Source organism: Danio rerio, chromosome 7, assembly GCF_052040795.2.
Source record: "Danio rerio strain M-AB ecotype USA chromosome 7, GRCz13ab, whole genome shotgun sequence".
In the NCBI taxonomy this organism is placed as follows: domain Eukaryota; kingdom Metazoa; phylum Chordata; class Actinopteri; order Cypriniformes; family Danionidae; genus Danio; species Danio rerio.
Genome location: NC_141027.1, coordinates 16223054 through 16250804, shown reverse-complemented (window position 1 = coordinate 16250804; position 27751 = coordinate 16223054). Strand labels below are relative to the sequence as shown.

The following is a 27751-nucleotide window of genomic DNA, read 5'->3' as shown; positions in this document are numbered from 1 at the left end:
TTTTTCCTTTTTCTGAAAGTCTTGTTAAATTTGTTAAATTTTTAAATTTTTCTTTTATTATTTCAGCAAAAAGGATTGTATTACATATATTGTATTTAACATATATATATTAAGGGTGTCACGATCCTCCAAATTCTCGATTCGATTACATTTTTGATTCTGAAGGCACGATTCGATTCGATTCGATTATGAATAATGAATTAATTAATGACCAATTAATTATTTGTAGCCTACCGTTTAAACTACATGACCTGCATGGTCTTTGTTTTAACCATAAACAAATCATACAGTAAACGAATAAAGGCAAGTTACACACATAATTACTACCTGTCAGTCACTTTTTCTGCGGGACTCGTGAATAGGCAGTGATCTGTGTCGTTATAATGGCGTCGGTAAAAAAGACGCACAACCAACAGGAACCAGCCAACAGTATCTGAGGTGTTCGCTAAAATGACTAAGTACAAGTGAGTGAAATATTGAAGCAGTCCTCTGACTGCCTGGACCTGCTGTCTCGAGCGCATGGCTGTGAGTGCGTCTGTGTCTGTGTGGTCACGTGATGTGCATTTTCAGAGGTAGAGAGGAAGGAGGGCTGCTCAGAAATGCTACACGCCACTGTGGATGTCAAATCGTTGTCGTTCTAAAATGCCATTTAAAAACAAAGACAGTGTAAACAGGGCCTGAGTGTGTACTTTTCGCAAGCAGATTTGCAACGGGGGTGGGCGGAGGATCGCGATGCTGGTGTTGTCTATCGGATGAACCGTACGTAATACGTACATAGCAGAGCTTGCAAAATTGTATTTTTTTGTCGACAACACGAACGTTGTCAACATAACTCACTGGAAATCCAAACTGCTTACACACAGGCGACTTCATTGAAAGAGGAGAGGGTTTAAGTTCTGTCGACGGGTCTCCTGCTTCTGCAGTTTAACAAGCACTTCAACAAGCCTGTTTTTTTCCCGCTTGCAAAGCCAAGCTGACGTGACATGGGGGCGTGGCAGCATCGACGATTCTATTTTTTGATTCGATAATCGAAATTGAGCATAAATTTCGATCGATTTCGATTTAAAATCTAAATCGTGACACCCCTAATATATAAATATATATATTTGTTGTACTCTCCCATTCACTGCACTCTAGGTTTACTCAACTATGACGACTTCCACTGCTGTGAAACCCAGACATGTGAAAACGATTCAACAGTGATTTCTTTATCTGAGAGGCACTGTAAAGAACATTAAACGTTCATTTGGCTTCTTGAGAGGAACGGAATCAAACTATAAAACAAAACACTCAACTATATATAATAAACACGGTAAGTTTTTTTTTCTGGAAAACTCTGCTTTGCATGTTATTTTTCAGCAAAAGTGTGAATGAATTAATGGTGTGTCTTTATAGTACTAACAGGACAGGTTATCAGTTTAGCTTTATAGATGTACACACACACGAAACACACCTGATATAAGGTTAAAGTCTGAAGTCCAGAAAATATGGGAGAAAATCGGACATGTCTGAAGGTGCGAATACCAAACAGCAACCTCTAAAAACCTTATCTTTAATATTATTATTATTATTTATTGAGCATTTCTGAGACATACTGCGTATGAACACCTTTGATATTCACTAACAGGTAAGTTTGGTCTATATCTGTTTCTAATAAGATAAACAATACCACATAACAGCATGTTTGCTATTATTATAAGTGGTCCGACTTTATTTTAGGTCACCTCAACTACATGTACATGCATCAAAAAATAAAAACAATGTACTTACTGTGTTCACAATGTATTGTAGAAGATTTCTGGTGCTCTTGAAAGGGGATTTGGGTAGGTTTAGAGACAGGTTTGGTGGTATGGGTAGGTTTAAGGAAGAGTTAAGGTGTTAGGGATGATCAACAGTGTAATTACAGAAATGAATTACAGATGAAATTACATGAAGGCATTTAATCAGTCATAGGTACGATATAAAACATGTATTTATTTACACAATAAGTACATTGTAGTATTCATTTCAATGTAAGTACAGTGGCGCAGTTGGTAGTGCTGTCGCCTCACAGCAAGAAGGTTGCTGGGTCGCTGGTTCAAACCTCGGCTCAGTTGGCGTTTCTGTGTGGAGTTTGTTCTCCCTGCCTTCGCGTGGGTTTCCTCCGCGTGCTTCGGTTTCCCCCACAGTCCAAAGACATGCGGTACAGGTCAATTGGGTAGGCTAAATTGTCCGTAGTGTATGAATGTGTGTGTGGATGTTTCCCAGAGATGGGTTGCGGCTGGAAGGGCATCTGCTGCGTAAAAACTTGCTGGATAAGTTGGCGGTTCATTCCGCTGTGGCGACCCCGGATTAATAAAGGGACTAAGCCGACAAGAAAATGAATGAATGAATGAATGAATGAAGTTCATGTTGGTTACATTTAACTTAAATGTTAATTAATACGTTAATTAACAACATGTACTAACAAGTAATTAAGGTAGCCGTTATTGACACATGAACTCATGTGAGTCATGTTGTAGTTAAAGTTAATTTATGATTAGTGCATACCTTAACTCATTAGTAATTCATAATAAGGTGTAGTTTACATATTAATACATCATTATTCATGTACTGTTATTGTAAAGTGTTACCGTGTGCCCTCATACATTTATTTACCAAGAACTGTATGGAAAGCAAGGGTGTAGAATTGGCATGGACAGAAGGGACATGTCCCCACTAATATCCAGCAATTACAGAAATGTCCCTACCAATAATTTAATTGCCTTCAAAATAAATTAATGCTCAGGCAACCCTTAGTAACCTAGATCTGCTCAAAGGGTAAATTCATAGACATATAATAGATAATAGGGGTTAAAATGGTTAAATTGCATCACATACCTCTTTAAACTTCGGTACATTCTTACCTCCTCAAACCCGGACTACAGTAAAATCATATGAATTGAATTTTGCAGCATAGGGCATGCTTTATTAATAGTTATTTGTATTATTAAGTGTTTAAATGTTTTTAAAAGCACGAAACAGAATTTGTGCTGTTCAATACATGCGCTCTAGGGATGTACTTCCCCACCAAAATCAAGAGCAAATCTACACCCTTGGAAAGTTTGATTTGTCTGATTGAAAAGCTTACCGTATTTATATTACTGTAAAATAAAACTCAATGCAGCAAGAGTGTGAACTGCTGATAGACGGAACACAATGAAAACTGCACCACTTGAATTAGAATTGAAATTGCACTTGAATTGTAATGATGCTGTTCAGTGTATTTGACTTTTGATGCAAAACACTTATTAAAAGCTGCAATCATTCATTCATTTACTTTTCGGCTTAGTTCCATTATTAATCAGGGGTCGCCACAGCGAAATGAACCGCCAACTTATCCAGCATATGTTTTACTCAGCGGATGCCCATTCAGCTAAAAGCTGTAATCATGAATTAATATTATTTATATGACCTAAAATATTATTTGTGGAGTTCTTGCATTAATATAGATGTCACATTAATAATCAATAATAAAAATACAATTAATGTAGTGTAATGTTGAAGTTATACAAAGACCGGCTTTTGTTACATAACTTGAGGACAACAAAACGAGAACAAATTTTAGGATGAAATTAAATGTGCTGTCATTTTTGTTCCCCTGGAAATGCAGAAAAGCAATGGCACAGTCTTTACCAACATTATCAAAGCGACCAGCAGAGACCAGGAGATGCAGTAAAGATGAACCTCCATGTGAGTCTATCTTGAGTTAGTTGTTAAACAAATCATTTAAAACAATTTGTTCACCAACACTTACTTTTTTTGTACACTGTGTTGGTCAAATTCAAAACAGATAATTGCCAGTGTTGTATCTAAATCCCTTTTTATGGTTCAATTCTATATATGGTGTCATTACTACTATGTGTCATGATCACCAGCGATCTAAAACACCCGGGATCACTGAAAAACATTCACACTCAAGCTGCGGTCACACAGACTTTTTCTCCCATAGACTTCCATTCATACGCACACGAATGCGTCAGACTGGAAATGCGGGGTCATGCATAAGGATGCCAAATCGCATCACTTGACTGCGTGAGACCAAACAAGGATCAAAACATAACATCTCTGGACAGACATTTAAAACATGGAGCAATCGCTCACTTTTTAAAAGCCTAATAATCTTGTTTATTCCCACCCCTTTTCGCTGCGCTGCACGACAGAATTTCGCATTATCAAACTCTAGTGCAGGGGTGGCCAACCTTGTTCCTGGAGAGCCACCCCTGCACTAGTGTGACCGCAGCTTAACATGAACTACAATCCTGCCTTACAATGGTCTTTAAAAGTCATGCACCACACACACACAACCGGTTCCAGATCCTGACTGATTACACTCTCACAGCTGATGCTGTTTAATGACTGATTACACACACATATATTCGGCTCACTTTGAGACACTCATGGCTGAGTCTTGTGTTAACCTTTCCTGCTCTGTCCTTTTGCTGTGTTAGAGATAGCAGGGGAGATATACTTATTACTCCAGGGCCGGGGGGGCCCCGCGTGATTAGGGGGCCCCGCGTTGTCGCGATTATCAAAAATTGAAAATCCGGCAACCGCAATAATCAAACCCCTCGGAACAACTGTGGTTGGAACCAAAGTTCACAGGTCTGTGTTCTCTGAACTCCTCTCAAATGGTGGACTACTTCATTCTGATTGCTTGCCGCCGAACCGCGTCATAGCTCATACCATAAAGTTGACTTGATTTTAAGTCCTCCTCGACGCCCACACCGGAGAAGACGCGCCGCGCTGCTCCTCGCCACCCGTTCTCATTGAAAATTAATGACTTCCGGCTACTTTGACGCTCTTGCCGCTTGTTTGTGAATGCCACCCTGCGTCGTCGCTCCACCCGCCCCCCTTTCCCGCTCCTTAGTTTGTTATCGCTTCTCAGTTTGTGAAGGCTTCCCCGTGTTGTCACTCTACCCCCCCCCCCTTTCCCGCTCCTCAATTTATGATCGTTTCCTTGCGTCGTCACTCCACCGACTCTCCCCGTCCCCCGTCAGTGATCCCTGCAGGGGGGCCCTGCATTTTGCGCTACGCCACTGCAGCTGGTGAATGAACGAGGACACATGTAACTTGGTCCAATTATTTATTACTATCTGTGTGGTACAACTAGATCAGTCACTGAAAGAGGGAACATCAGTGAAAAACTCATTGCGGAAAACCGCTCCTCTCTCTCTGTCTCTCCCCCTCCGCTTCAAACACACACACAAACAGCAGCCCCGCCCCTTAAAGGACTCGCACATTTTACAACACTTGTTATCTGTTAAGTGACATTACAATGCATTTTCCTTGCCTTCCGTGTTTTAAATCTTTGCTTTGTTTTGTTTGATTATTCCTGTATGCTGCCTGCCTATTGACAATTTGCCAGCTATTTCGACTACGACTCTGGATTGCCCTCTTATATCTGTTTGCTCCTGTGTTGATCATTGCTTGCCTGACCATCCTGTCAATAAAACCCTGCATTTGGATTCTTATCCCTATTGTCAGTGTCACATCCCCTCGTTAGACTATGTAATATGTAGTTTGCCTTAACTAATTATATCATTTTATAAAGGTCATTTATTATGTGCATATGTTTTTTATTTTATGGTTTAACTTAAAATTATATCTGTATGATTATATCTTTCATTATTGTCTGAAAATACATCTCTGTGACCATAAATTATTCTAATACCCTAACCATATCCCAACTCAAAAACAGGAAATGTACAATAAGTATGTTATACTATACTTTTTGTAAATAGTTCAATGTGCTTAATATAAATACACTCTGTATAATATCTGTAAAAATGAACAGGAGGTGATATATTTTTATTATTTCTCTTCTCTTCAGCTCTGTCATCCTCCATGAGTCCTCTGTTTGAGGAGCTTCAGTGTTCGGTGTGTCTGGATGTGTTCACTGATCCCGTCAGCACTCCATGTGGACACAACTTCTGTAAGAGCTGCCTGAACACGAGCTGGGAGAACAGTCAGGTCTGTAGCTGTCCATTGTGTAGAGAAAGATTCAGCGATAGACCTGACTTGAAGATCAACACAGGGCTTAGACAGCTTGGCCAACTCTTTAAGGAAAGGTTGACCTTGAGAATATCTGGAGTTCTTTGTGACATCTGTGAAGGGAGAAAGATGAAAGCCCTGAAGTCCTGTTTGACATGTCAGACTTCATACTGTGAAACTCACCTGGAGCCTCATCTGAGAGTCCCGAACTTCAAGAAACACAAACTGATGGAGCCTGTGAAGAATATAAAGGACTATATATGCCAGAAACACGAGAGACCTCTGGAGCTGTTCTGTAGAGATGATCAGATGTGTGTTTGTGTGTTTTGCACTGATGGAGACCACAAGACTCACAACACTGTTCCTCTAGAGGAGGAGAGTAAAGAGAAGAAGGTATGAGTTACTCCCAATAGGAAACCTTACTTTGGTAACTTGGTAGAAATGTTTCCAGAAGATCTTCTGTTAGATGTAAAATCATGAATGAGCAATTGTGTGTGTGTGTGTCTCTATATAGATTCAGATGATAAAGACTCAAACAGATGTGCAGCAGATGATCCAGGACAGAGTCAAGAAGATTCAAGACATCGAACACTCAGCAGACCTCAGAAAGGTGAGATGAAATGTTCAATATTTGATGGATGATATGTAGATTTCTTTTAATAAAATATAACTGTGTATTTCAGAAAAGCACAGAGCGAGAGAAAGCATCCAGGTTACAACTCTTCAGTGATTTAATGCGCTCCATTGAGAGATGTCAGGCCGAGCTGCTGGAGATGATGGAGGAGAAGCAGAAAGCAGCAGAGAAACAGGAGGAAGAGCTGATTCAAGAGCTGCAGCAGGAAATCACTGAGCTCAAGATGAGAAGCTCTGATTTGGATCATCTCTCAAGCACTGAGGATCATCTTCACCTTCTACAGGTCAGTGACTCTCTGTCTGCTGAATGCTGAACACTCCTCCAGCTGAATGATTTCTTCTCCCTCCTGCTGTAGATTTACCCATCCATATGCAGCCCACCAAACCTCAAGAACTGGCCTGAAATCAGTATGAACACTGATGTGAGCTTGGAGACTCTGAGGAGAGCTCTGACTCAACTGCAGGAAACTCTGGACCAGAAACTCAGTCAAACAGGTAGATCAATATCAAATACAAAAAGACCCATTGTGCTGCTATCGCATTATTTTGTTTAACAATAAATATTACAGCATGGATCCAGCTCCGTCTCTGAGTTCAGTATGCTATTGTGAAAATAATACCAACAAATCATAAATACAAACATTAACCCTAAGCAAACATGAACAACAAACTGATGTCTCAGGCTTCGTCAATCCTCTTTCAATCCTTCTGGAGCTCAAATATCAAAACAGACTCTTTTTTAATATGTACCTTCCTCTACATTTCTGGAGAGCACAAATTATGTAGCCAGAGGTACGTATGGCTGCATTTTGTCTTTAAAATGAATGCTACGCAATGATAAGATGCAGCTTTTGTGTCTTTTTGTGCTACTAGCTGACCACTTACCTCTGTATGGACCGCTTTTGCGCTGTTACCAGTTTGCCCAGTAGCTCACCATGTAAATCGGCAGACTTGGAAGGTGGAAAGAAGTTGGCACGATGACAGGGTTCAAGTTCGGCGAAGAACGGTTTCAGAAAGCAGGTAAAACTAAAGGCAAAAAATAAACAAGTAAATAACAGGGTGAGAACGTGGTAAGATCTGAAAATGTGGTAAAAACCAGGCTTTCCTTTTTCTGGATTGCTTTTCAAAACACTGTGGGTTTAGGGAAGGCGGTGGGTGGGAGGATCGGTTGGTGTGTTAGTCAGTCGACAGAGGCCTCTGGTGGCTTTATGCAAGAAAATCAGGCGCATAGGGCACTTTTGAGAGAAATTTGATATCTGAAAAAGCGCAAACAGCAGCCTCTGATGGATTTGTGAAAGCAAAAACTACATAAAAAGTAACTCCTAGGACGTATTCTTTGCTTTTCAGAAATGTATACAGGAGTACATATCAACAATGACTCTGGGTTATCCTATTGACCTTATTCTCCACCGACGAGCGGGCACTGCCATTTGAATCTTTTTGGCACGAGACTTTCGGTCTCATTCACTTTCATTCATTTTTAGACATTAAAAACTGCTCGTTTCGTTGTTTGATGTTGCAAACTGATATTTCCTTGTTGTATTATTCTACTTGGTCTGTATAGTCATGCAAACATTTGTTTGTAGAGCAAGTAGTTTGACCTTTTTTTGCCGTTTATTATTCCTTGTCATTTCTCCCATAGGCGACTGAAACGGAAGTTCTAAGACAATCGCGAAAACAGGCGCACTTCCGCATTTGAGAATAAGGTCAATACAGTACTCAAGAGGAGTGTGATGCACACACATTAATGCCATTGGCAGCACTCCTCATAACAGTATAATTCAGTCTCAGAATTAGTAGCTGGTCAAATCTCAGCTCAGCAGGTTAATATGTATAGTATAGTTCAGTTCAGCACTGGTAGAAAACAAAATCTATCCTGAATCATAGACAATAAAAAAGCTAAACTTATGCTTAAAACATTTTTTTGCATTAAACCTGTTTTAAAAAGTTTAATTGTAGTGTATGTGATGTAGGAGCGGTGCAGTGGTGCAGTAAGTTACCTCACAGCAAGAAGATTGCTGGTTTGAGCCTCGGCTGGATCAGTTGGTATTTCTGTGTGGAGTTTGCATATTCTCCCTATGTTCATGTGGGTTTCCTCCGGGTGCTCTGGTCTACAGTCCAAATACATGCGCCATAGGTGAATTGGGTAAGGTAAATTTTCCGTAGTTTATGTGTGTAAATGAGAGTGTGTGGGTGTTTCCCAGTGATGGGTTGCAGCTGGGAGGGCATCCGCTGTGTAAAACTTATGCTGAATTAGTTGGCGGTTCATTCCGCTGTGGCGACCTCAGATTAATAAAGGGACAAAGCCGAAAAGAAAACGAATGAATGAATGAAAACCTGTAACCATCGACATCCATGGTTTTTGTTTTTCATATTGATGATGTCAATGTGTACGCTGTGTACGCTTTTTGAAATCTCTAATTTCTCTCGCGAGTGACATCTGTGCCTGTTGTTCTCGTGTAAATCCACCAGAGGTGCAGTCGACTGACTGACTGACTAATCAACTGACCTACCCACGTCCTTCCCTAAACCCAACCAACAGTGTTTTCAAAAGCACTGATTGACCCGGCCAGCCACTTCCCTAAACCCAACCGACAAATTTAAAGCAAGCCAGAAAAAGAAAAGTCCTCGCCTGATTTTTACCACGTTTTACAACATTCTTACCCTGGTATTTTCTCATTTATTTAATTTTTTTGGCGTCTGTTTTTGTCTTACCTGCTTTCTGAAACCATTCTCCACCAGACTCAAACCCGTCAGGTAAGCGGTCAGCTGTTAAGCGCGAAAAGGAACCGTGTCACACCGCCCGTTGCGTCGTGCAGCCATATGTACTTCAGGCTACATAATTCGTCAGTCTCCAGAAATGTATATAGGACAACATTTTCAGATTGAACCTATGTTGAGACCATCAGTCAGTTAAACATTTTTATACTACATGAATTTAAAGATAATGTCTTCTTATTATTTATTTTCACAGTGTTGAGGAGGATGCAGCACTATGCAGGTACAGTGACAGATCACAATAATAGTTTTAAAAACATTTACAAACAATTTACAAACATTTACAAACAAGTAATGTTTAAAAACATTAACAATATTGTATTGAGAAGCTGTGATTTATATCTCTTATTCTCAGTGGATGTAACTCTGGATCCTGATACAGCTAATCCATTTCTCATCCTGACTGATGACGGGAAACAAGTGACACATGGAGACACTAACCAAAATCTCCCAAACAACCCACAGAGATATGATCAATGCAACACTGTCCTTGGAAAAGAGGGATTCTCCTCGAAGAGATTTTATTTTGAGGTGCAGGTGAAAGAAAAGACTAAATGGGATTTAGGAGTGGCCAGTGAATCTGTTAAGAGGAAGGGAAAGATCACACTCAGTCCTCAGCACGGATACTGGGCTGTGGGTCTGAGGAATTCTGATGTGTATTGGGCTTTTGATGCTCCAGCTGTCCGTCTGTCTGTAAGAGAAAAACCGCAGAAGGTTGGTGTGTTTGTGGATTATGACGACGGGCTGGTCTCCTTCTATGATGTTGAGTCAAGATCTCACATCTACTCTTTCACTGGACAATCTTTTACAGAGAAACTCTATCCTTTATTCAGCCCATGCATTAATGATGAAGGTAAAAATTCAGCACCGCTGATCATCTCAGCTGTTAAATCCATTGAATAATTGTACACTCTAAATACAGTAACCGGCCACTTTATTAGGTACACCTTACTAGTACTGGGTTGAATGCCCTTTTGCCTTCAGAACTGTCTTAATCCTTTGTGGCATCGATTCACCAAGGTACTTGAAATATTAAATATTGAAAGAGATTTTGGTCCATATTGACATGGTATTGACGTGTTGTGTGATCAGAGATGCTCTTCTGAAGACCTTGCTTGTAATGAGTGCTTGTTTGAGTTACTATTGCCTTTCTATTAACTCAAACCAGTTGGTAGGTAGGCTACTACCGCTCACTGGATATTTTCTCTTTTTCTGACCATTCTCTAGAGATGGTTGTGCTTGAAAATCCCAGTAGATCAGCAGTTTCTGAAATACTCAGACCAGCCTTTCCAGCACCAACAACCATGCCATGTTCAAAGTCACTTAAATCACCGTTCCTCCCCATTCTGATGCTCGGTTTGAACTGCAGCAGATCGTCTTGACCATGTATATATGTCTAAATGCATTGAGTTGCTGCCATGTGATTGGCTGATTAGAAATGTGAGTTAAAGAGCAGTTGGACAGGTGTATGCCATATATACTATTTTATTCAGATAGATTTGTTTTTTGTGGTTATTCTTAACTGTCTGGCTTAGTCCACATTAAATCCAAAATTACAGTGTTTATTTGCTAACTCACATTGTAATTCTTCAGGTAAATAGTTAATCTGTGTCAGTTAATCCACTGAAAAATACTTTGTTTTGGTAATCTTATATCAAAGTCTGACCATTTGCTTCCACCCTTGAAGTAGCAATCCTTGTGTTGATATCAAATTTGAGGGCTTCAATAGCAACATTATATTAATATCCTTAACCACGCCCCTCTTACCGGTAGTTTATGAGGGAATGATGCACAATACAAAGCTCCGCCCCCCTAATCAATATTCTGTTTCAGTTGGAAGCACATCAAAATACAGAAAAATAGTGTCTTTGCAACTTCCTGTTCATGCAGGATTCAGCATATATATATATATTGTACTTCATTTCTAATTCTACATAAAAATATATGCATTTGCACTATATGTCCGAAGAAGGTCACAGTTGTTGACATTAAATCTCTTCACATTTATCTGGCAACAAAAAGTCTTTTTGTTAGACAATTTTTGTGTGAAACATCACAGAAAATTTGTATTGGGTTGGGTTGTGTAACAATAAAATCCTACATTGCAAAACAGATTTTTTTTTTAGTCCGACACAAAGCACTTTATAGGACTAACAGGAGAGGAGACCTGTGGAGCTTTATAGATGCACACAGAAACACACCTGATATAAGGTCAAAGTCTGAAGTTCAGAAAATATAAGAGGAAATCTGACATGTCTGAAGGTGGAACTACCGAACAACAGTCTTAAATAAAGATATAACTTGAAATAATCGAAAAAATATTAAGACTTCTTGTGAACACAGCTGATATTCACTCACAGGTGAGTTATGGAAATCTTTATTCAATGTTATTGAAATGGTTAAGTAGAGTACTTTTAATTGACTTGGCTGGTCAATACTAGATTGCTATTATTAGTTTTTTTAATAAGAAATGTTTGAGAAGTGTTAAAATGTTCTTATCATTGTAAAACAAAACTCAACGCATCAAAAGTGTGAACTGTGGACAGATAGAACACAATGGAAACTTGGATTTAAAAAATGAAATACATTTCTGTATTTGAATGCCAATTTATTTGACTTTTAGACATACAAATCAAATATTTAGGTGTGTGTGTGTGTGTGTGTGTGTGTGTGTGTGTGTGTGTTCTTGTGGGGAATGTTAATGATTTGTGTAGAGTATTTTATTGGATGACTTGACAACAAGAAGGTGAACAAATCTTGGGATGAAATATGAGTTGTGTTTTTTTTTTCCTCTCCTGGAAATGAAGAACAGAAATGGCAAATTCTTTACCACCACCATTACCAATGCGAACCACCAAGAGACTAAGCATGGACAGATCTCTCTGTGAGTCTATTTTAAGTTAGTCATTAAATAATTCATTTAACTGATTTGTTCAGAAATATATATTTTTTGATGGGGGCCACAACTGTGTTGGTAAAAAATAATCACTAATGTTGTACCTAAATCATTTAATATGGATCTACTATATATAACCAGCCCATGCTCATTCTGAAAATGTACCCCTATATATATTTCTGAAGAGCGCCAAATACGTCCCAGGAGCTACGTTTTTTTGCAGTTTTTTGTTTTTGCGAATCCGCCAGGGGCTGCTGTGTACACGTTTTGAGATAATAATTCTATACATTTATATAGGGCTTTTCTGGGCACTCAAAACGCTTCACACATAGAGGGAATCTCCTTATCCACCAGCAGTGTGCAGCATCCACCTAGATGTCTTGGACGGCAGCTATATTGTGCAAGATTGGTGGAGAGGAGTGATGAAGCCAATTATGATATTGGGAGGGTTAGAAGGCCATGGTGGACAGAGGCCAAGGGGCAAAATTGACCAGGATGCCAAGGTGAAACCCCTACTCTTTTCACAGGACATCCTGGGATTATTAACCACCACAGAGAGTCAATTTAACGTGTCATCCGAAAGACGGCGCTCACTGAGCAGTATAAAGTCCCCTTCACTATACTGGGGCATTAGGACCCACATCGACCGCAGGTTGGGCGCCCCCTGCTGGCCTCACTAACACCACTTCTGGCAGCAACTTAGCTTTCACCATGTGGTCTCCCGTCCAGGTACTGACCGGACACAGCCCTGCTTAGATTCAGTGGGTGACCATGTGAGATTTGCAGAGAGCTAGCTGTTGGCAAATCTCAAATTTCTCTCGCGAGTGCCCTCCACGCCTGCTCTTCTCTCGTAAATTCACCAGAGACTGCTGTCTACTGACTGACTGACTGACCGATACACCCTCCTCCTGCCCTAAACCCAACCGATAGTGTTTTCAAAAGCACCAATTGACCCAACCGTCCACTTCCTTGAACCCAACCGCAGTGTTTTTAAAAGCAATTCAGTCATCCGGTAAGCGCAAAAAGGAAGGGCGTCATGCTGCCTCGTTAAGTTCCTTTTAAAGATGAAATGCAGCCATACATAGCTCTGGCTACATAATTTGTGATCTCCAGAAATGTATAGGGCTACGTTTTCAGAATAAGCCTATATTGCAAATTACTGTAGGTGTCTACAACTACAATGCATTATTATGCCTAAATAAATGTATCATTTTATACAGATCCTTTATCAGGCACTGTACGCTTGTTTTTAATTGTGGCCAGATAAAAATAAATGCGTGTAATTGTATCTTGCATTTACTGTATGAAAATGCATTTACTGTATGAAAATGCATCTATGTGGCTTCTAAACCTTTTTAAAAGGCCCTAAAACATACTTTTAAACCATTACTTATAACCATACCCCACCCTAGTAAGATTAAAAGTATTTTGAAGAACAGTTCAAGCACGATAAGCACATTGTGCTTTATTTTTTTGACACATGTAATTAGTTAAATATACTATAGTGTGACCCTTAACATTAACATAAATATTCTGAACATTTGCACTTGAATGTTTTCTTTTCTTTTTAGCTCTGTCATCCTCCATGCGTCCTCTGTTCGAAGAGCTTCAGTGTTCAGTTTGTCTGGATGTGTTCACTGATCCAGTCAGCACTCCATGTGGACACAACTTCTGTAAGAGCTGCCTGAACTCGAGCTGGGAGAACAGTCTGGTCTGTAGCTGTCCATTGTGTAGAGAAAGATTCAGCGATAGACCTGACTTGAAGATCAACACAGAGCTTAGACAGCTTGGCCAACTCTTTAAGGAAAGGTTGACCGTGCGAATATCTGAGGTTCTCTGTGACATCTGTGATGGGAGAAAAATGAAAGCCATGAAGTCCTGTCTGGCCTGTCAGACTTCTTACTGTGAAACTCACTTAGAGCCTCATCGAAGAGTCCCGAACTTCAAGAAACACAAACTGATGGAGCCTGTGAAGAATATAAAGGACTATATATGCCAGAAACACGAGAGACCTCTGGAGCTGTTCTGTAGAGATGATCAGATGTGTGTTTGTGTGTTTTGCACTGACGGAGACCACAAGACTCACAACACTGTTCCTCTAGAGGAGGAGAGTAAAGTGAAAAAGGTGAGAGATACTAATAAAAATGTAACTTTTTTCTTCAAAGCAAAGTTCTCATTGGGTGATCAAATGTGTTCGTGTTTCCTTCTGTAGACTCAGCTGATAGAAACTCAGAAAGACATGCAGAAGATGATTCAGGACAGAAACAAGAAGATTCGAGACATCAAACACTTGGCAGAACTCAGAAAAGTGAGCTCAAGATATTCAATACTTAATAGATGGTGTTTAGATTTCTCGAAAAGTAATTTCACTGTATATTTCAGAAGCAGGATGAAAAGCTGATTCAAGAGCTGCAGCAGGAAATCAATGAACTGAAGATAAGAAACTCAGAGCTGGATCATCTCTCACACACTAAGGATCACCTTCAGCTCCTACAGGTCAGTGACTTTCTATCTGTTCACATCACAGGACAACACTCGGACTCCTCCAGCTGAATGATTTCTCCTTTCTCATGTTGTAGCTTTACCCATCCATATGCAGCCCTTTAAATGGCAGGAACTGGTCTGATGTGAGCTTGGAGACTCTGAGGAGAGCTCTGACTCAACTGCAGGAAACCCCAGACCAGAAAGTCAGTCAAACTGGTTGGTTACTATCAAACACAACACAACACTATTTTAGGAATAAATTAAAAATGTATGCGACAAAATAAGTATATGAGAGTAACTGCAGATTCCTGTGAACACAAATTGTTATAATGCTGTTCGGTGCTGTTCACAAATTTGAGATAGGAGAATGTTTCATTTCAATTGAGTGAAGTTGGCAGAGAAACAGGCTCTGAATCATATTTAAAATCAGCTTTCTTAATGACATAACCTACCAACGTGTATGCACTTTCATTTCGGTCAAATCCTAAAGGAGTAATGATAAATAAAATATGCATTCATTTTCCTTTAGTTTAGTCTCTTTATTCATCAGAGGTCGCCACAGTGGAATGAACCGCCAACTTATCCAGCTTATGTTTTGCATAAGATTGTCACGAGTGGGGGAGAATCACACAAAAGGCAAAAATCCATGTGCAGCAATTTATTAACAAAAAGACAAAGGTATCCAAAAAGACAGAGATTTCCAAGAGACAAAGGTTTCCAAATCTTGCACAGAACTATAAGCAAGATACAAAAACTAGATGACCAGACGAAGGAACTGGCAAAAATCCAAAAACGGGTAAAAACAAGGACAGGGTAGAAGTGCTATCAAGTGCTAACAAAAACTAACACAAACAGGAATCCAAGAACAATCGTAATACAAAAAACTAGATAACCAGACAAACATAACAGACGTGAGGAACCAACAAAATCCTAAGGCAACTAAAACAGAGAACAAGAGGGTTTATAAAGACACGACTAAGGCCGTACTCACACTAGGTACAGTTGCCTCGAACCGGGCCAAAGCACGCTTGTCCCCCCTCCCGTCTCCCCCGACGGCCCGCGCTCACACCATATCGGGCCTCGGCACGCTTACGTCATCGCTGCTGCGCTGTTCAGAAGCGCTCTCTATGGCAAGCCTTTTTAGCATTTAAATCTTTGTTCTGACTCCATAAATATATTTAGAGATATCTCTAATTATATTTTGACTTGTCATAATTATAATTCGACTAGTCAGAATAACAATTAGAGATATCTGCAATTGCAATTGTACTAGTACGAAATCAGATTGGAGATATCTGCAAATATATTATGACTAGTCATATTCCTCCATTGACTTCCGTTGAAAAATATTTGCAGATATCTCTAAATGAGTTTTGACTAGTCACAATTGTAATTAGAGATATCTCTAACTGAGTTTTTACTAGTCATACATTTGGAGATGTCTTTAATTCGTAATATTTAGAGATATTTACAAATATATTTGAAGATATCTCTAATTAATTTACTAATAGTCGAATTACAGTTGTAGATATCTTGAATTGGATTTTTGACGAGTCAAAACTCAAGAGATATCTGCAAATATTTTTCAATGGAAGTCAATGGAGGAATATGACTAGTCATAATATATTTGCAGATATCTCCAGCCTGATTTCGTACTAGTACGATTGTAATTGCAGATATCTCTAATTGTCATTCTGACAAGTCGAATTATAATAATGACTTGTCAAAATATATAATTATATCTCTAAATATATTTATGGATAGTCAGAACAAGGTTTAAATGTTAAAACGGCTTGCCATACGCTCTCACTCAGCAGCACAGTGGAGAGTTCTCTAGTTATATCGTTTCAGTCGTTTGTTATGCAGTGACATGCAGTCAAATATTTCGCCAAACAGTCCTTAGGGATGCCGTGACACGCAGTCAGATATTTTACCGAACAGATCCGCCACTTTTGGCGCTCATAAACAATCAAAGCTCTCGTGCTGCAGGAATGAGGAGGTCTGCTGAAGGCGCGCAGCTGTGGTGCTGTAAGGAGTTTGCGTCTTTAATAAACTACGGCAGTTTGCGATCACTGAACAGTAAGAATGATTAATAAATCCATATCAAACAGTCCCTTAAAAGTCACGTCTCGCTTTCGGTTTCGGGCTTTGGCGCGTTTCGCGCTCACACACAAGCGTACCGCGCCAAAGCCCAAGTGTACCGCGCTCAGGCACACCTCTTCCAACCGGGCCAGGGCCGGCCAAGTGAACCGTGCTTGAGCCCGATTCAGCGCACTCACACTTCTCAAACGATCCGGGAAACGGGCCTGGGCACGGTACGGATGGCATAGTGTGAGTAGGCCCTAAATTAACAAACACGAAACAGCTGTAACATAACACAATCAATAATACTAAGGATGATGAGAAATGAAGTGAAACTACAAAACAAACTAGTGTCCTCAAGTGTCCAAATTAGGGCATTGCAACAGGTGTGACAAAGATGCCCATCCAGCTGCAACCCAGTATTGGGAAACACCCATACACACTCATTCACACGCATACACTACAGCCAATTTAATTTATTCAATTCACCTATAGCATGTCTCTAGACTTGGGACTCTGGACCTGGAGCACCCGGAGAGAAAACCCACACAAACACAGGGAGAACATGCAAACCCCACACAGAAATGCCAACTGACCCAGCCAGGACTTGAACCAGCGACCTTCTTGCTGTGAGGCGACAGTGCTAGCCACTGAGCCACCTTGTCGCCTAAATAGAACACTGTATTTTTCAAATGGACTTTCAATGTAATGGACATTATCTTAAAGAGCCCATATTATACATGAAATAGGGTCATATTTTGGTTGCAAGGGTCTCCAACAACAGTCTAATATGCATGCAAGGTCAAAAAACACTTTCATGGTCTTATAATCTGCATTTATTTTTACCTAATTATCCCAGCGACTCCCGTATGAATCGTCCAGTGATTCATTTGTTCCCAAACCCCTCCTTAGCGCGAAGCTAATCTGCGCTGATTGGACCGATGACAGTCTGTCGCGATTGGTCGACTGCCTTCAGTCAGAGAGTGAAATGGCCAATAGCCAATCAGCAATATAAAAAGTAATCACAGTTGTGGAAATATAAATTTCTAGCATCTAATTCCAAATGAACAATACTCTACGTATAACTGAAAAGTTATTTTCTTTGGTTTTTTTTAATTAAATCATTTCATTGACATGCCATTTGGAGGGACATTTAACCTGACTACAGACTTCATTTATATGCTAAAGTGATGTAATTAATGGTTTCACAGCATGGCTGTATCTATTGTATTCCCTGTCTCCAGAACATCATTTGCACATTGTTGTAATGATGTACTTATCTATTGATGAGATCAGCATAGCACCCAGACTTCATTTGCAACCATGGCACCCAGACTTCATTTGCATGCTTTGTTTTACTGCCCCCCATGACTGACCCCACCTACATGCTGTAACATGTATAAAATGTATTATGTTTTGCTGTGGAGTTGAGAGTTTGCTTTCGATGACGCCACAGCCACGCTGAGTTTCCTCTTATTAAAAAGGATTCTGCTTTGAAGACAACCGAAAGATTCTCCCTGGTTTTTTGTGGGCTCTTAGAAGTTTACAACACAGTTCATACACGCTCGATAGTGTAGGCGTGGATTTAAGCTGCCACACACACACAAAAACACACACACACCTCCGGACGACAACACTCCCGCTTCCGCCCGCACCCGCCAGGTTTTAGCCTGAGAACCCGCTCCGTTTTCTGCCTGCCGCGCCCGATCCCGATAGAGCGGAGGAGAACACAACCAAAAATCACCCAGTATACAGTCCAGACAGCCAAGCTGTCTGTATAAACACACACACACAGCACCAAGCACACAAAGCTCGTTCGCTCGCTCGCTCTCTCTCTCTCTCTCTCTCTCTCTCTCTCTCGCTCTCTCTCGCTCTCTCTCTCGCTCTCTCTCGCTCTCTCTCATACGCGCGCGTGCGCACTAACACACACACAAGCACCAAGCAGACTCTCTCTTTCTAATTCGCATAGCAATATCCGTGATATTGCTAGACAGCCCGCTCCCGTCCCAAATTAAACCCGTTACCGACCGCTCCCGCAATTTATTCGGAAATTTATTCCCGCGCCGCAGAAATCTGGCGCGGGGACAGCCGCGGGAATAAATTTCCGAATAAATCGCGGGAGCAGAACTCTAGCACGGAGCTCCATAAACAAAGCAGCACGCGTCACGTTTTTAACGTGACTTTGCACGCAATAAGAGAATATAGCCAGTTAACCTGATACAGTACACGCGGTTACAAGTAACAAATCAAAACTAAATACATTTGCAAGCTAGAGTCAACGAGGCAACTTTAATCGCATGTACTTACACTTGAGAAATGGAAGAAACCCATCCTGACGTCCATCAGTAAGTTACTCTTTACTGATCCTTCCTTTAACAAACTCAGATGAAGTATTCTTTGTAGCATGTAGCTTCCAGAAGTTTCCAACTGCTTGGTTATAATGCTGATGTTTCATCTTTGGGTAGAGACTCAGTATAATATCCATCTGCAGTCTTCAATCGACCGGCATGTTTGTGTGCGTGTGTTTGTGGGTGTGCGTGTGTTTGTGGGTGTGTGTGTGTGTCTGGGTTTCTGCGTCAGAGGGCGGGCCTCAGGTTTGAAATCTCCCGGGTTTGCGCGTGCACGTGAATAACTTGGTTTCGTTCGTACGTCATGGCGAAACACCTAATGAATCGGTATCAAGGCGACTCGTTTGAAGCACTATGAGTCGACTCTTTTATAGATGAATCAACCGTTTTAAACACTGTATTCTTACAGATTTTAGCCTTAGCTGGATACTTCACTTCACTTAGAGCTGTGTTACACACTACATGGAGGGGAATTTTCAAAAACCCATAATATGGGCTCTTTAAAAGACACAGTATGTCATTTTTAGCCACTAGAGGGTGTCTGTGTTTTGTAATGTCGTAATTAATGCACCACATCTCTTGTAGGACATGAATGTTAAGATCTCTTCATCGTCTGTTTTTTTTTTTTGTCTTTACAGTGTTGAGGAGGATACAGCAGTTTGCAGGTACAATGACTGATCTGTTCACTCACATAAAACCTTCACAAATATTAAAACTCTCAATACGTTGCTTGCCTGTACAAAAGATGCTATTAAATATTAAACATGTGAAAGTCTTTCTATTGTAAGCATGTAATAATTGATTTTATTATCTGATCTCTCACTCTAAGTGGATGTGACTCTGGATCGTGATACCGCTTATCCAGAACTCATCCTGTCTGATGATGGAAAAGAAATGATACAAGGAGACGTTTATCAAGACCTCCCAGATATCCCAGAGAGGTTTGATCATTGCCCTTCGGTCCTAGGAAGAGAGGGATTCTCCTCAGGGAGATTTTATTTTGAGGTGAAGGTGAAGGGCAAGACTGAGTGGATTTTAGGTGTGGTCAGAGAATCAATTAACAGGAAGGGGAAAATCAAACTGAGTCCTCAAGACGGACACTGGTGTGTGGCTCTGATGAAAGGAGATCAATACTGGGCCTGTGCTGATCCAGCGGTCTCTCTAAATGTGAAGCCGCAGAAGGTTGGGGTGTTTGTGGATTATGAGGACGGTCTGGTCTGCTTCTTCGATGTGGTGTCCAGATCTCATATCTTCTCTTTCACTAGACAGTCTTTTATTAATAGGGTTTATCCGTATTTTTGTGCGTGTTTTACCAGTAACGGTAAACATTCAGTACCACTGATCATCTCACCTGTTAATTACAGCGAATGAAAGTACACCTCAGATAAAATTGACGATTTGTAATAAGTTTGTAAACAAGGAATCTCAAAATGGTAATTATGCATATTTTTAAATCAAGGTTCATGTTGTGATCATGTTAGCTCCTGCTGGTACATCCTGCAACTACACCATTTGCTGCAAAATCAGTGAAATGTACTCATTAATTTATCTAAAAATTTGTAAAGAAAAAAATGATTTTATTGTAATAAAGACCATTATATATGGGATATTTCGTCATTATTTTTTTTAATTTGTTGCATGAAATACTAACTCACTGGCCACTTTATTAGGTACATCTGTCTAACTGCTCGTTATGCTAATTTCTAACGAGCCAATCACATGGCAGCAACTCAATGAATTTAGGCATGTAGACATGGTCAAGAAGATCTGCTGCAGTTTAAACTGACCATCAATTTTTGGAAGAAAGGTGTTTTAGGTGACTTTGAACGTGGCATGGTTGTTAGTGCCAGACAGGCTGGTCTGAGTATTTGAGAAACTGCTGATCTACTGGGATTTTTATGCACAACCATCTCTAGGGCTTGCAGAGAATGGTTTGAAAAAGATAAAATATCCAGTGAGCGGCAGTTCTGTGGTTGCAAATGCCTTGTTGATGCCAGTGGTCAGAGGAGAATGGTCTGACTGGTTTGAGCTGATATAAAGGCAACAGTAACTCAGATAACCACTCGTTACAACCGAGGTATGCAGAAGAGCTTCTCTGAACGCACAACACGTCCAACCTTGAGGCAGATAGGCTACAGCAGCAGAAGACCTCACTGGGTGCCACTCCTGTCAGCTAAGAACAGGAAACTGAGGCTACAATTTGCACAGGCTCACCAAAATTAGACAATAGAAGATTGGAAAAATGTTGCCTGGTCAGATGAGTCTCAATTTCTGCTGCGACAATCAGATGTTAGAGTCAGAATTTGGCATTAACAACATGAAAGCATGCATCCATCCTGGTTTGTATCATCGACTCAGGCTGCTGCTGGTGGTGTAATGGTGTGGAGGAAATTTTCTTGGCACACTTTGGGCCAATTAGTACCACTTAGACTGGTTTCTTAAACATGACAATGAGTTCACTGTACTCAGATGGCCTCCACACAGTCACCAGATCTCAATCCAATAGAGTCCCTTAGGGATGTGGTGGAACGGGATATTTGGATCAAGGATGTGCAGCTGACAAATCTGCAGCAACTGTGTGATGCTATCATGTCACTATAGACCAAAATCTCTGAGGAATATTTACAGTACATTGTTGAATCTAAGGGGGTCCATCCAGGTACTAGTAAGTTGTACCTAATAAAGTGGCCGGTGGGTGTGTGAATGTTCACATTATGATCTAAATATGAAGTGATAATTTTGTACTTTTGATGATATGACTGATATGATTGTCATTTGATGAACTCAGGACTGATGTATGTCCACCATATCTTTTTCACTTACTTTTTTCACACAAGAAACAACAACTCCAGCAGTTTAGCACTACATTTTCAGAGCATAAACAAGTTACTTTGTATAACTAGCACTTCTTGTGTGTATTGCCTCTTCTTGTTGAATTGCTGAATGCCGCTGTTGTAAGTCACTTTGGACAAAAGCGTCTGCTTTATGTAAAATGCAAATGTTTTCGATAAAAAGCAAACCAGAATTTGGGGGTCTGTGGCATTATTAGCATAATGACACAGGGCACGACTTATAGTTAAAATGGCTTATTTCTCTGGAACATTCTTTCCATACGTTCGGGATAATGTAAGAGCATAAATCAGTGAAATATGTAACACTGTTCTAATGGTATTTGGATATTCTAATGAAAAAAGTATTACGTATTGTGCCTTTAAATGACTGAAATCACATTTCAGTTCTGTACTCTTTCTGTCTATTTTTCAACCAATCCATCTGTCCTTTCATCAATTCAGTTGTTGTATTACCATCTGTATGCTGTTCAAGATAACTTGATCAAAACTCTTCTGTCATTTAACATCTCATCTGAGCAGACTGTTGAAGTTTTGAGAGGAGACTGAACCCAGATAGCAAAATACACTCGGGCCAGTTCCGGCAAGATTGTCGCCTGCCGGAGACTAACCCCTCGGCCCAACTTCGGCTGCCGGACTCGGGCCGGATGCCTGTGGACTCACTGCCCGATTTCGGCCCGAATCAAGCGGGCCAGATGCGGCGGCCGTAAGCAAGCCGAAGCTGCGCATCCGCGCCGGAATCGGCGCGAGCGTAATATGCGCTGCGGCCCTGAGCTGGCGCGACTCCGTATTTATACACCTTATAAAACCTTTTGGTATTACATTGGTACTTGATATATGGTATTACAATCATTTGAATTTATATAACAGCAAACACAGGCTATAATGTAAACACAAAGTGTAAGCACTGCGTTTAACCTTTGAATAGTGCAAACTGCATACATATTCTGTAACGAAAATAATCAGACAAATGACAAAATAAATAAATGTTAAACGTTTATTGATTGCATGAAAAAAATAGTACAAAAATTTTATAAATAATTTTGTAGTGCACAAGAATATCAATATAAAAACAACAATAAAACAACACAATAAAGACACAGAAAGATTTAAACATAAAATCTAAAAATTACACACAAACACAGATGTTTTTTTAAAACAACCCTGTTTTCCCAACAGACTTCAATTAAAAATTTGTAAAAAACAGCTAAATTTTATATAAACCTAAATATAGAAACCAATTTAAGATATAGCAAGAAACATCTTAAAAATACCAATGACAATCCGTAAAATATCCAAGTCAAACTTGTAAAAAGTACTGCAGAATTCTGAAGAAACATCTTGAAACATTTTTTAATAAAACATTAAAATAATAATAAACAAACAATATATATATATATATATATATATATATATATATATATATATATATATATATATATATATAATTGCAGAAGTATAAAGTCAAACTTTTTTTTTTAAATAAACTTAAACAAAATCAATTGCACAAACAGCAAGACATGAGTGAGATGATTATACATTTCATATATATACACGTCTTGTGCAATTTTATATTTATAATTTTATTTGTATTACATTTATTAAAAATGTATCAAGATGTTTCTTCAGAATTTGGCGCGCACACATACATGCATACATACCATACATATATACACACACACACACACACACACACATATATATACATATACATATATATATATATATATATATATATATATATAAATAAATGCAAATTAAAGAAACAAATTGTTCAAGTATCAGGGAACATCCTAATACACTTAAAATGTTGTTTAAAAAATAAAACAAAATAGTGATGTAGACATTTGACACATTAGCTTTCTCTTCTTTCTTCCTCCATCCCTGTCAGGGGCAAGTTGTAGCTACCTTGTAATGCATTTTTCCACTTCTTTATCAGTGGTATGGTAAGGACATTTGTCCTCACTCCATCTGTGATTAAAAGATAAACAGATAATTAGTAGTGAACAAGTACTAATGTAAAAAAAAAGAAAAAATTAGGAAAAAAGTAGGCTACCTACGAAGCAAAAAAACTATCAAAAAAAACAAATAAACTTAAAACACTTTGAAATTAGCAAGAGCTTAAACTTACCAGTTTCTTCATTTGTTCGGGCTGCTCCTTTAATTGATTTTCAAGCTTTTCCAAATCAAATTGGCCAAAGGAAGGTCAAATGTGTTTACATCTGGAATTTCATCACGTCTGTTTTGGTTTTGTGAGAATCAGGCCCAGCTGCTGCTTTATGACGTTGCATGATTTTAAAACTTCAGTCAGTCGTGCTAAAAAAGAAAAATAACAGATTAGTATAAATCAAGCTGTAGCTTATTCTCATACAACTTCTGTAAATACAACAGTGGGTTAGACACTGCTGATATTCTCTAGTTGATCTTTACTTTCTAGCTGCATTAAACCTTAACAAATTTAGTGATGTCTTCAATTCTTACAAAGACATCACGAGATGCAATAAGTTCTGTCTTGATCTCAAACTGCACTAGAACAAAGACTGTAAATGTTCATAGGTGTACTGCAGGAGTGTCCAAACTTTTTGGGCCGAGGGCCAGATGCAAAAAAAACAAACGTTGTCGCGGGCCAAATTTTACATACATCACACAGACACATGTGTATATATATATATATATATATATATATATATATATATATATATATATATATATATATATATATATATATATATATATACAGTTGAAGTCAGAATTGTTAGCCCCCCTAAATTATTAGCCACCGTTTATTTTTTCCCCAATTTCTGTTTAACGGAGAGTTAAACATTTTTTCCACACATTTCTAAACATATTAGTTTTAGTAACTCATTTCTAATATCTGATTTATTTTATCTCTGCCATGATGACAGTAAATAATATTTGACTAGATATTTTTAAGACACTTCTATACAGCTTAAAGTGACATTTAAAGGCTTAACTAGGTTAATCAAGTTAACTAGTCAAGTTAAGGTAATTAGGCAAGTTATTTTATAACAATGGTTTGTTCTGAAGACTTAAGGGGCTAATAATTTTGACCTTAAAATGGTTCATGAAAAAATTTAAACCGCTTTTTATTCTAGCCGAAATAAAACATAAGTCTTTCTCCAAAAGAAAAAATATTATCAGACATACTGTAAAAATGTTCTTGCTCTGTTAAACATCATTTGGGAAATATTTAAAAAAGAAGAAATAAATCAATGAGGGGCTAATAATTCAGACTTCAACTGTGTGTAGATAGACAGACAGACAGACAGACAGACAGACAGACAGATAGATGATAGATGATAGATAGATAGATAGATAGATAGATAGATAGATAGATAGATAGATAGATAGATAGATAGATAGATAGATAGATAGATAGATAGATAGATAGACAGATAGATAGATAGATCATAACAAGAACTGCTGCTTAATTGAATGCATGTAATAGCGACACCCGGTGGTTATTTATTGAATTACGTTCATTTTTGTATAGCGGGCCAGATTTTATTGATATTTATAAAAAGCCTCGCGGGCCGCAGATGGCCCGCGGGCCGTAGTTTGGACACGCCTGGTGTACTGGAATGTACAGTATCTGTGCATCTTGATGGTGGTCTTAAGATTTCTGCCATAGTCATTGATGGTGATGGTACTTGTGGTGCTGCCTTGATTTCTGAAATCTTCATACCTGCCTTTTATCCAGCCTCTTTGTTCCAAGTAATTTTTCTTCATCACGGTATAGATGTGTCTATACTGTCCCTTAATCAGATACATTTACAAAACAAAACATCACTTTAGTATAGTGCCAGGGCAAAACTCACAGGTTGTAATAGATCAATGACATAATGTTGACAGTATGTGTTTAAAATAATTGCAAACAAACCTGTTCTGTCTTTAGATGTATGACAGGCAATCATCGTCCTCATCTGTCTACCAGTCAGAAATCACAGTTGCGTGTGGATGTTTGAGTCGAGCTTCCTCATATGCATCTATAAAAAAACATCACATTGTTGTTAACCTCCCGTAAAGAAAGGTTCAAATCCTGAAATACTATCAAAGTTAATTAATGCATATAATACCTATAGTGTAAATAATCAGTACACAGAAGGTTGCACAAGATTTATTCGGAGATTCATGCAGAGTGACAGCCTTATGAATCAGAGACATAGATTTGTAAGATGGTCAAGCACATGCATTATTCTGTACCCATGAAGATTAACCTACCATTGTGAAAAATGTTTGATGATGATGATAGCCAATAACAATAAACCATTTCAGCTGTTTGTGAAGCAATTAGTAATGTAATGTCTGAAAAGCTCAATCTATGTTGAAAATGTATCAGCAGTTTACAGCTTATAATGGACTTTTAGCACACAACTATAACATGCCTGTTCACGTTCAAAAGAGTGTGCCATTGACTTCTTTGGTCGTGATGTTCTGCAAAATGATCTCACTAACCTTTGTTAAACAAGAACAACAAGACTCAACCAACAAATATTGTTACCCATTCATTTAAATCAGAATTTATCACTGTCAATAACATAAAAAAAAACATCAAAATCTGCTTTAAGACGTTCAGTTTTACATTAACTGACCATTACAGCTTGAGCAAAAGATATAATTGATTCACATAGGCTAACACATATGAATTAAAGTGCATAGTAATATATTTCTCTTGGATAATTTAAAGAGAATAGTAAACAGTCGAGTTTCGATCACTTTTCGTGACTAACTGCATAAACAAGATAAACAATAATATTTTATTAATCCAAAATGATTAGTTTTTATTTACACAATCACAGAATTAATACTGTTGGATAAGTATACGCCTGTACAATGATTTTTTCAACATCCACGGTACTTTATAATGTTAAATCAGGAAAAAAACACGTTTTGCCATGGTAATGGATTCGTCTACAGAAACTTTCTTTAACGCAAAGTTAGCATACACACAAATTCGTTTCATGTTTCTTTAAAATAATTAAAATAGTTTTCAGTTACTACACACGTTACAATCTAACATTGTGTTAAAGGAAAAGGAACTTTCAGACGTGTTTGTAACTGTTAGCGTTAGCATACATTAGCTCCAGTCGTGTTTCTTAAAGCAAGTTACATTGCGTATCAAACTGTTGTAAATTACTAAACGCTGTTACAACCAAACACCGTGGAAATGTTTTAAGCTCTAAATTCGCTAATTATACAGTACACAAGCAGTAAAAAGCTTACCTTTCTGACCGGAATCCACATGAAATATTTAAAAAACCAAACTTTTTCTTCTTGTGATCTTCGTGCCATGGTGGTTGACAACCAGCTTTTTGGAGCATTACCGCCACCGTCTGGATTGGAGTGTGGATCATGAGTTTAGTCACGCATGTGTTTATTATGAAACCAACTTCTGCTTTAAAACAAAAACAGTCAGCACAGTAGCGTGCTATCTCAAAAATAAGCGAATTTTACATAGTTTTTCTCTAGATGACATGTATAATCTATTTATAAATAATATTGTTTTGTTTGCGTCTAAACATTGCGACCATCCACACTAAATATTCTTTTTTTTTTTTTTTTGCTATCGTACCATGAATATTTTCTCAAATTATCATTAAACGTGGAGCTAACAGATTACTAGATAAAATAAGAATCGGTTGCCATCA

General features: G+C 38.8%; 2 protein-coding genes and 2 long non-coding RNA genes across 9 annotated transcripts in view; 3 read left to right on the top strand and 1 right to left on the bottom strand.

Annotated features, from left to right (window-relative positions):
* The window catches only part of LOC147843062 (uncharacterized), an 812539-nt gene that overhangs the window by 205628 nt on the left and 579160 nt on the right, over positions 1–27751 (top strand). The gene's annotated exons all lie outside the window — the stretch shown is intronic.
* btr06 (bloodthirsty-related gene family, member 6) lies at positions 1474–11533 on the top strand. Its single transcript, NM_001127479.2, is given in 8 exon segments — positions 1474–1627; positions 3632–3711; positions 5852–6405; positions 6527–6622; positions 6696–6929; positions 7002–7140; positions 9620–9646; positions 9779–11533. Coding segments are annotated over 7 exon segments (1671 nt in total). The 5' UTR covers positions 1474–1627; positions 3632–3638; the 3' UTR covers positions 10327–11533.
* Positions 11548–20840, top strand: btr05 (bloodthirsty-related gene family, member 5). Of its 6 annotated transcripts, none has more exons than XM_087260024.1 (8): positions 11548–11783; positions 12231–12307; positions 13891–14444; positions 14532–14627; positions 14702–14815; positions 14899–15019; positions 19872–19898; positions 20063–20840. In XM_087260024.1, exons 2-8 carry the CDS (start codon positions 12238–12240, stop codon positions 20602–20604), a joined length of 1524 nt encoding a protein of 507 aa, XP_087116150.1. In that variant the 5' UTR covers positions 11548–11783; positions 12231–12237; the 3' UTR covers positions 20605–20840.
* LOC147843067 (uncharacterized) lies at positions 23068–27381 on the bottom strand. Its single transcript, XR_015495473.1, has 6 exons — positions 27327–27381; positions 25984–26089; positions 25789–25859; positions 24214–24398; positions 23850–24053; positions 23068–23422 (listed from the first exon to the last, which is right to left on the bottom strand). It is a non-coding gene; the product is annotated as an uncharacterized LOC147843067 (long non-coding RNA).

Coding starts and splice junctions, on each gene's coding strand:
- btr05 (XM_087260024.1), top strand. CDS start 12,238: ATGGCAAATTCTTTACCACCACCATTACCAATGCGAACCACCAAGAGA. Junction 12,308..13,890: donor AAGCATGGACAGATCTCTCT/GTGAGTCTATTT, acceptor TTTTCTTTTTAG/CTCTGTCATCCTCCATGCGT. Junction 14,816..14,898: donor ATCACCTTCAGCTCCTACAG/GTCAGTGACTTT, acceptor CTCATGTTGTAG/CTTTACCCATCCATATGCAG.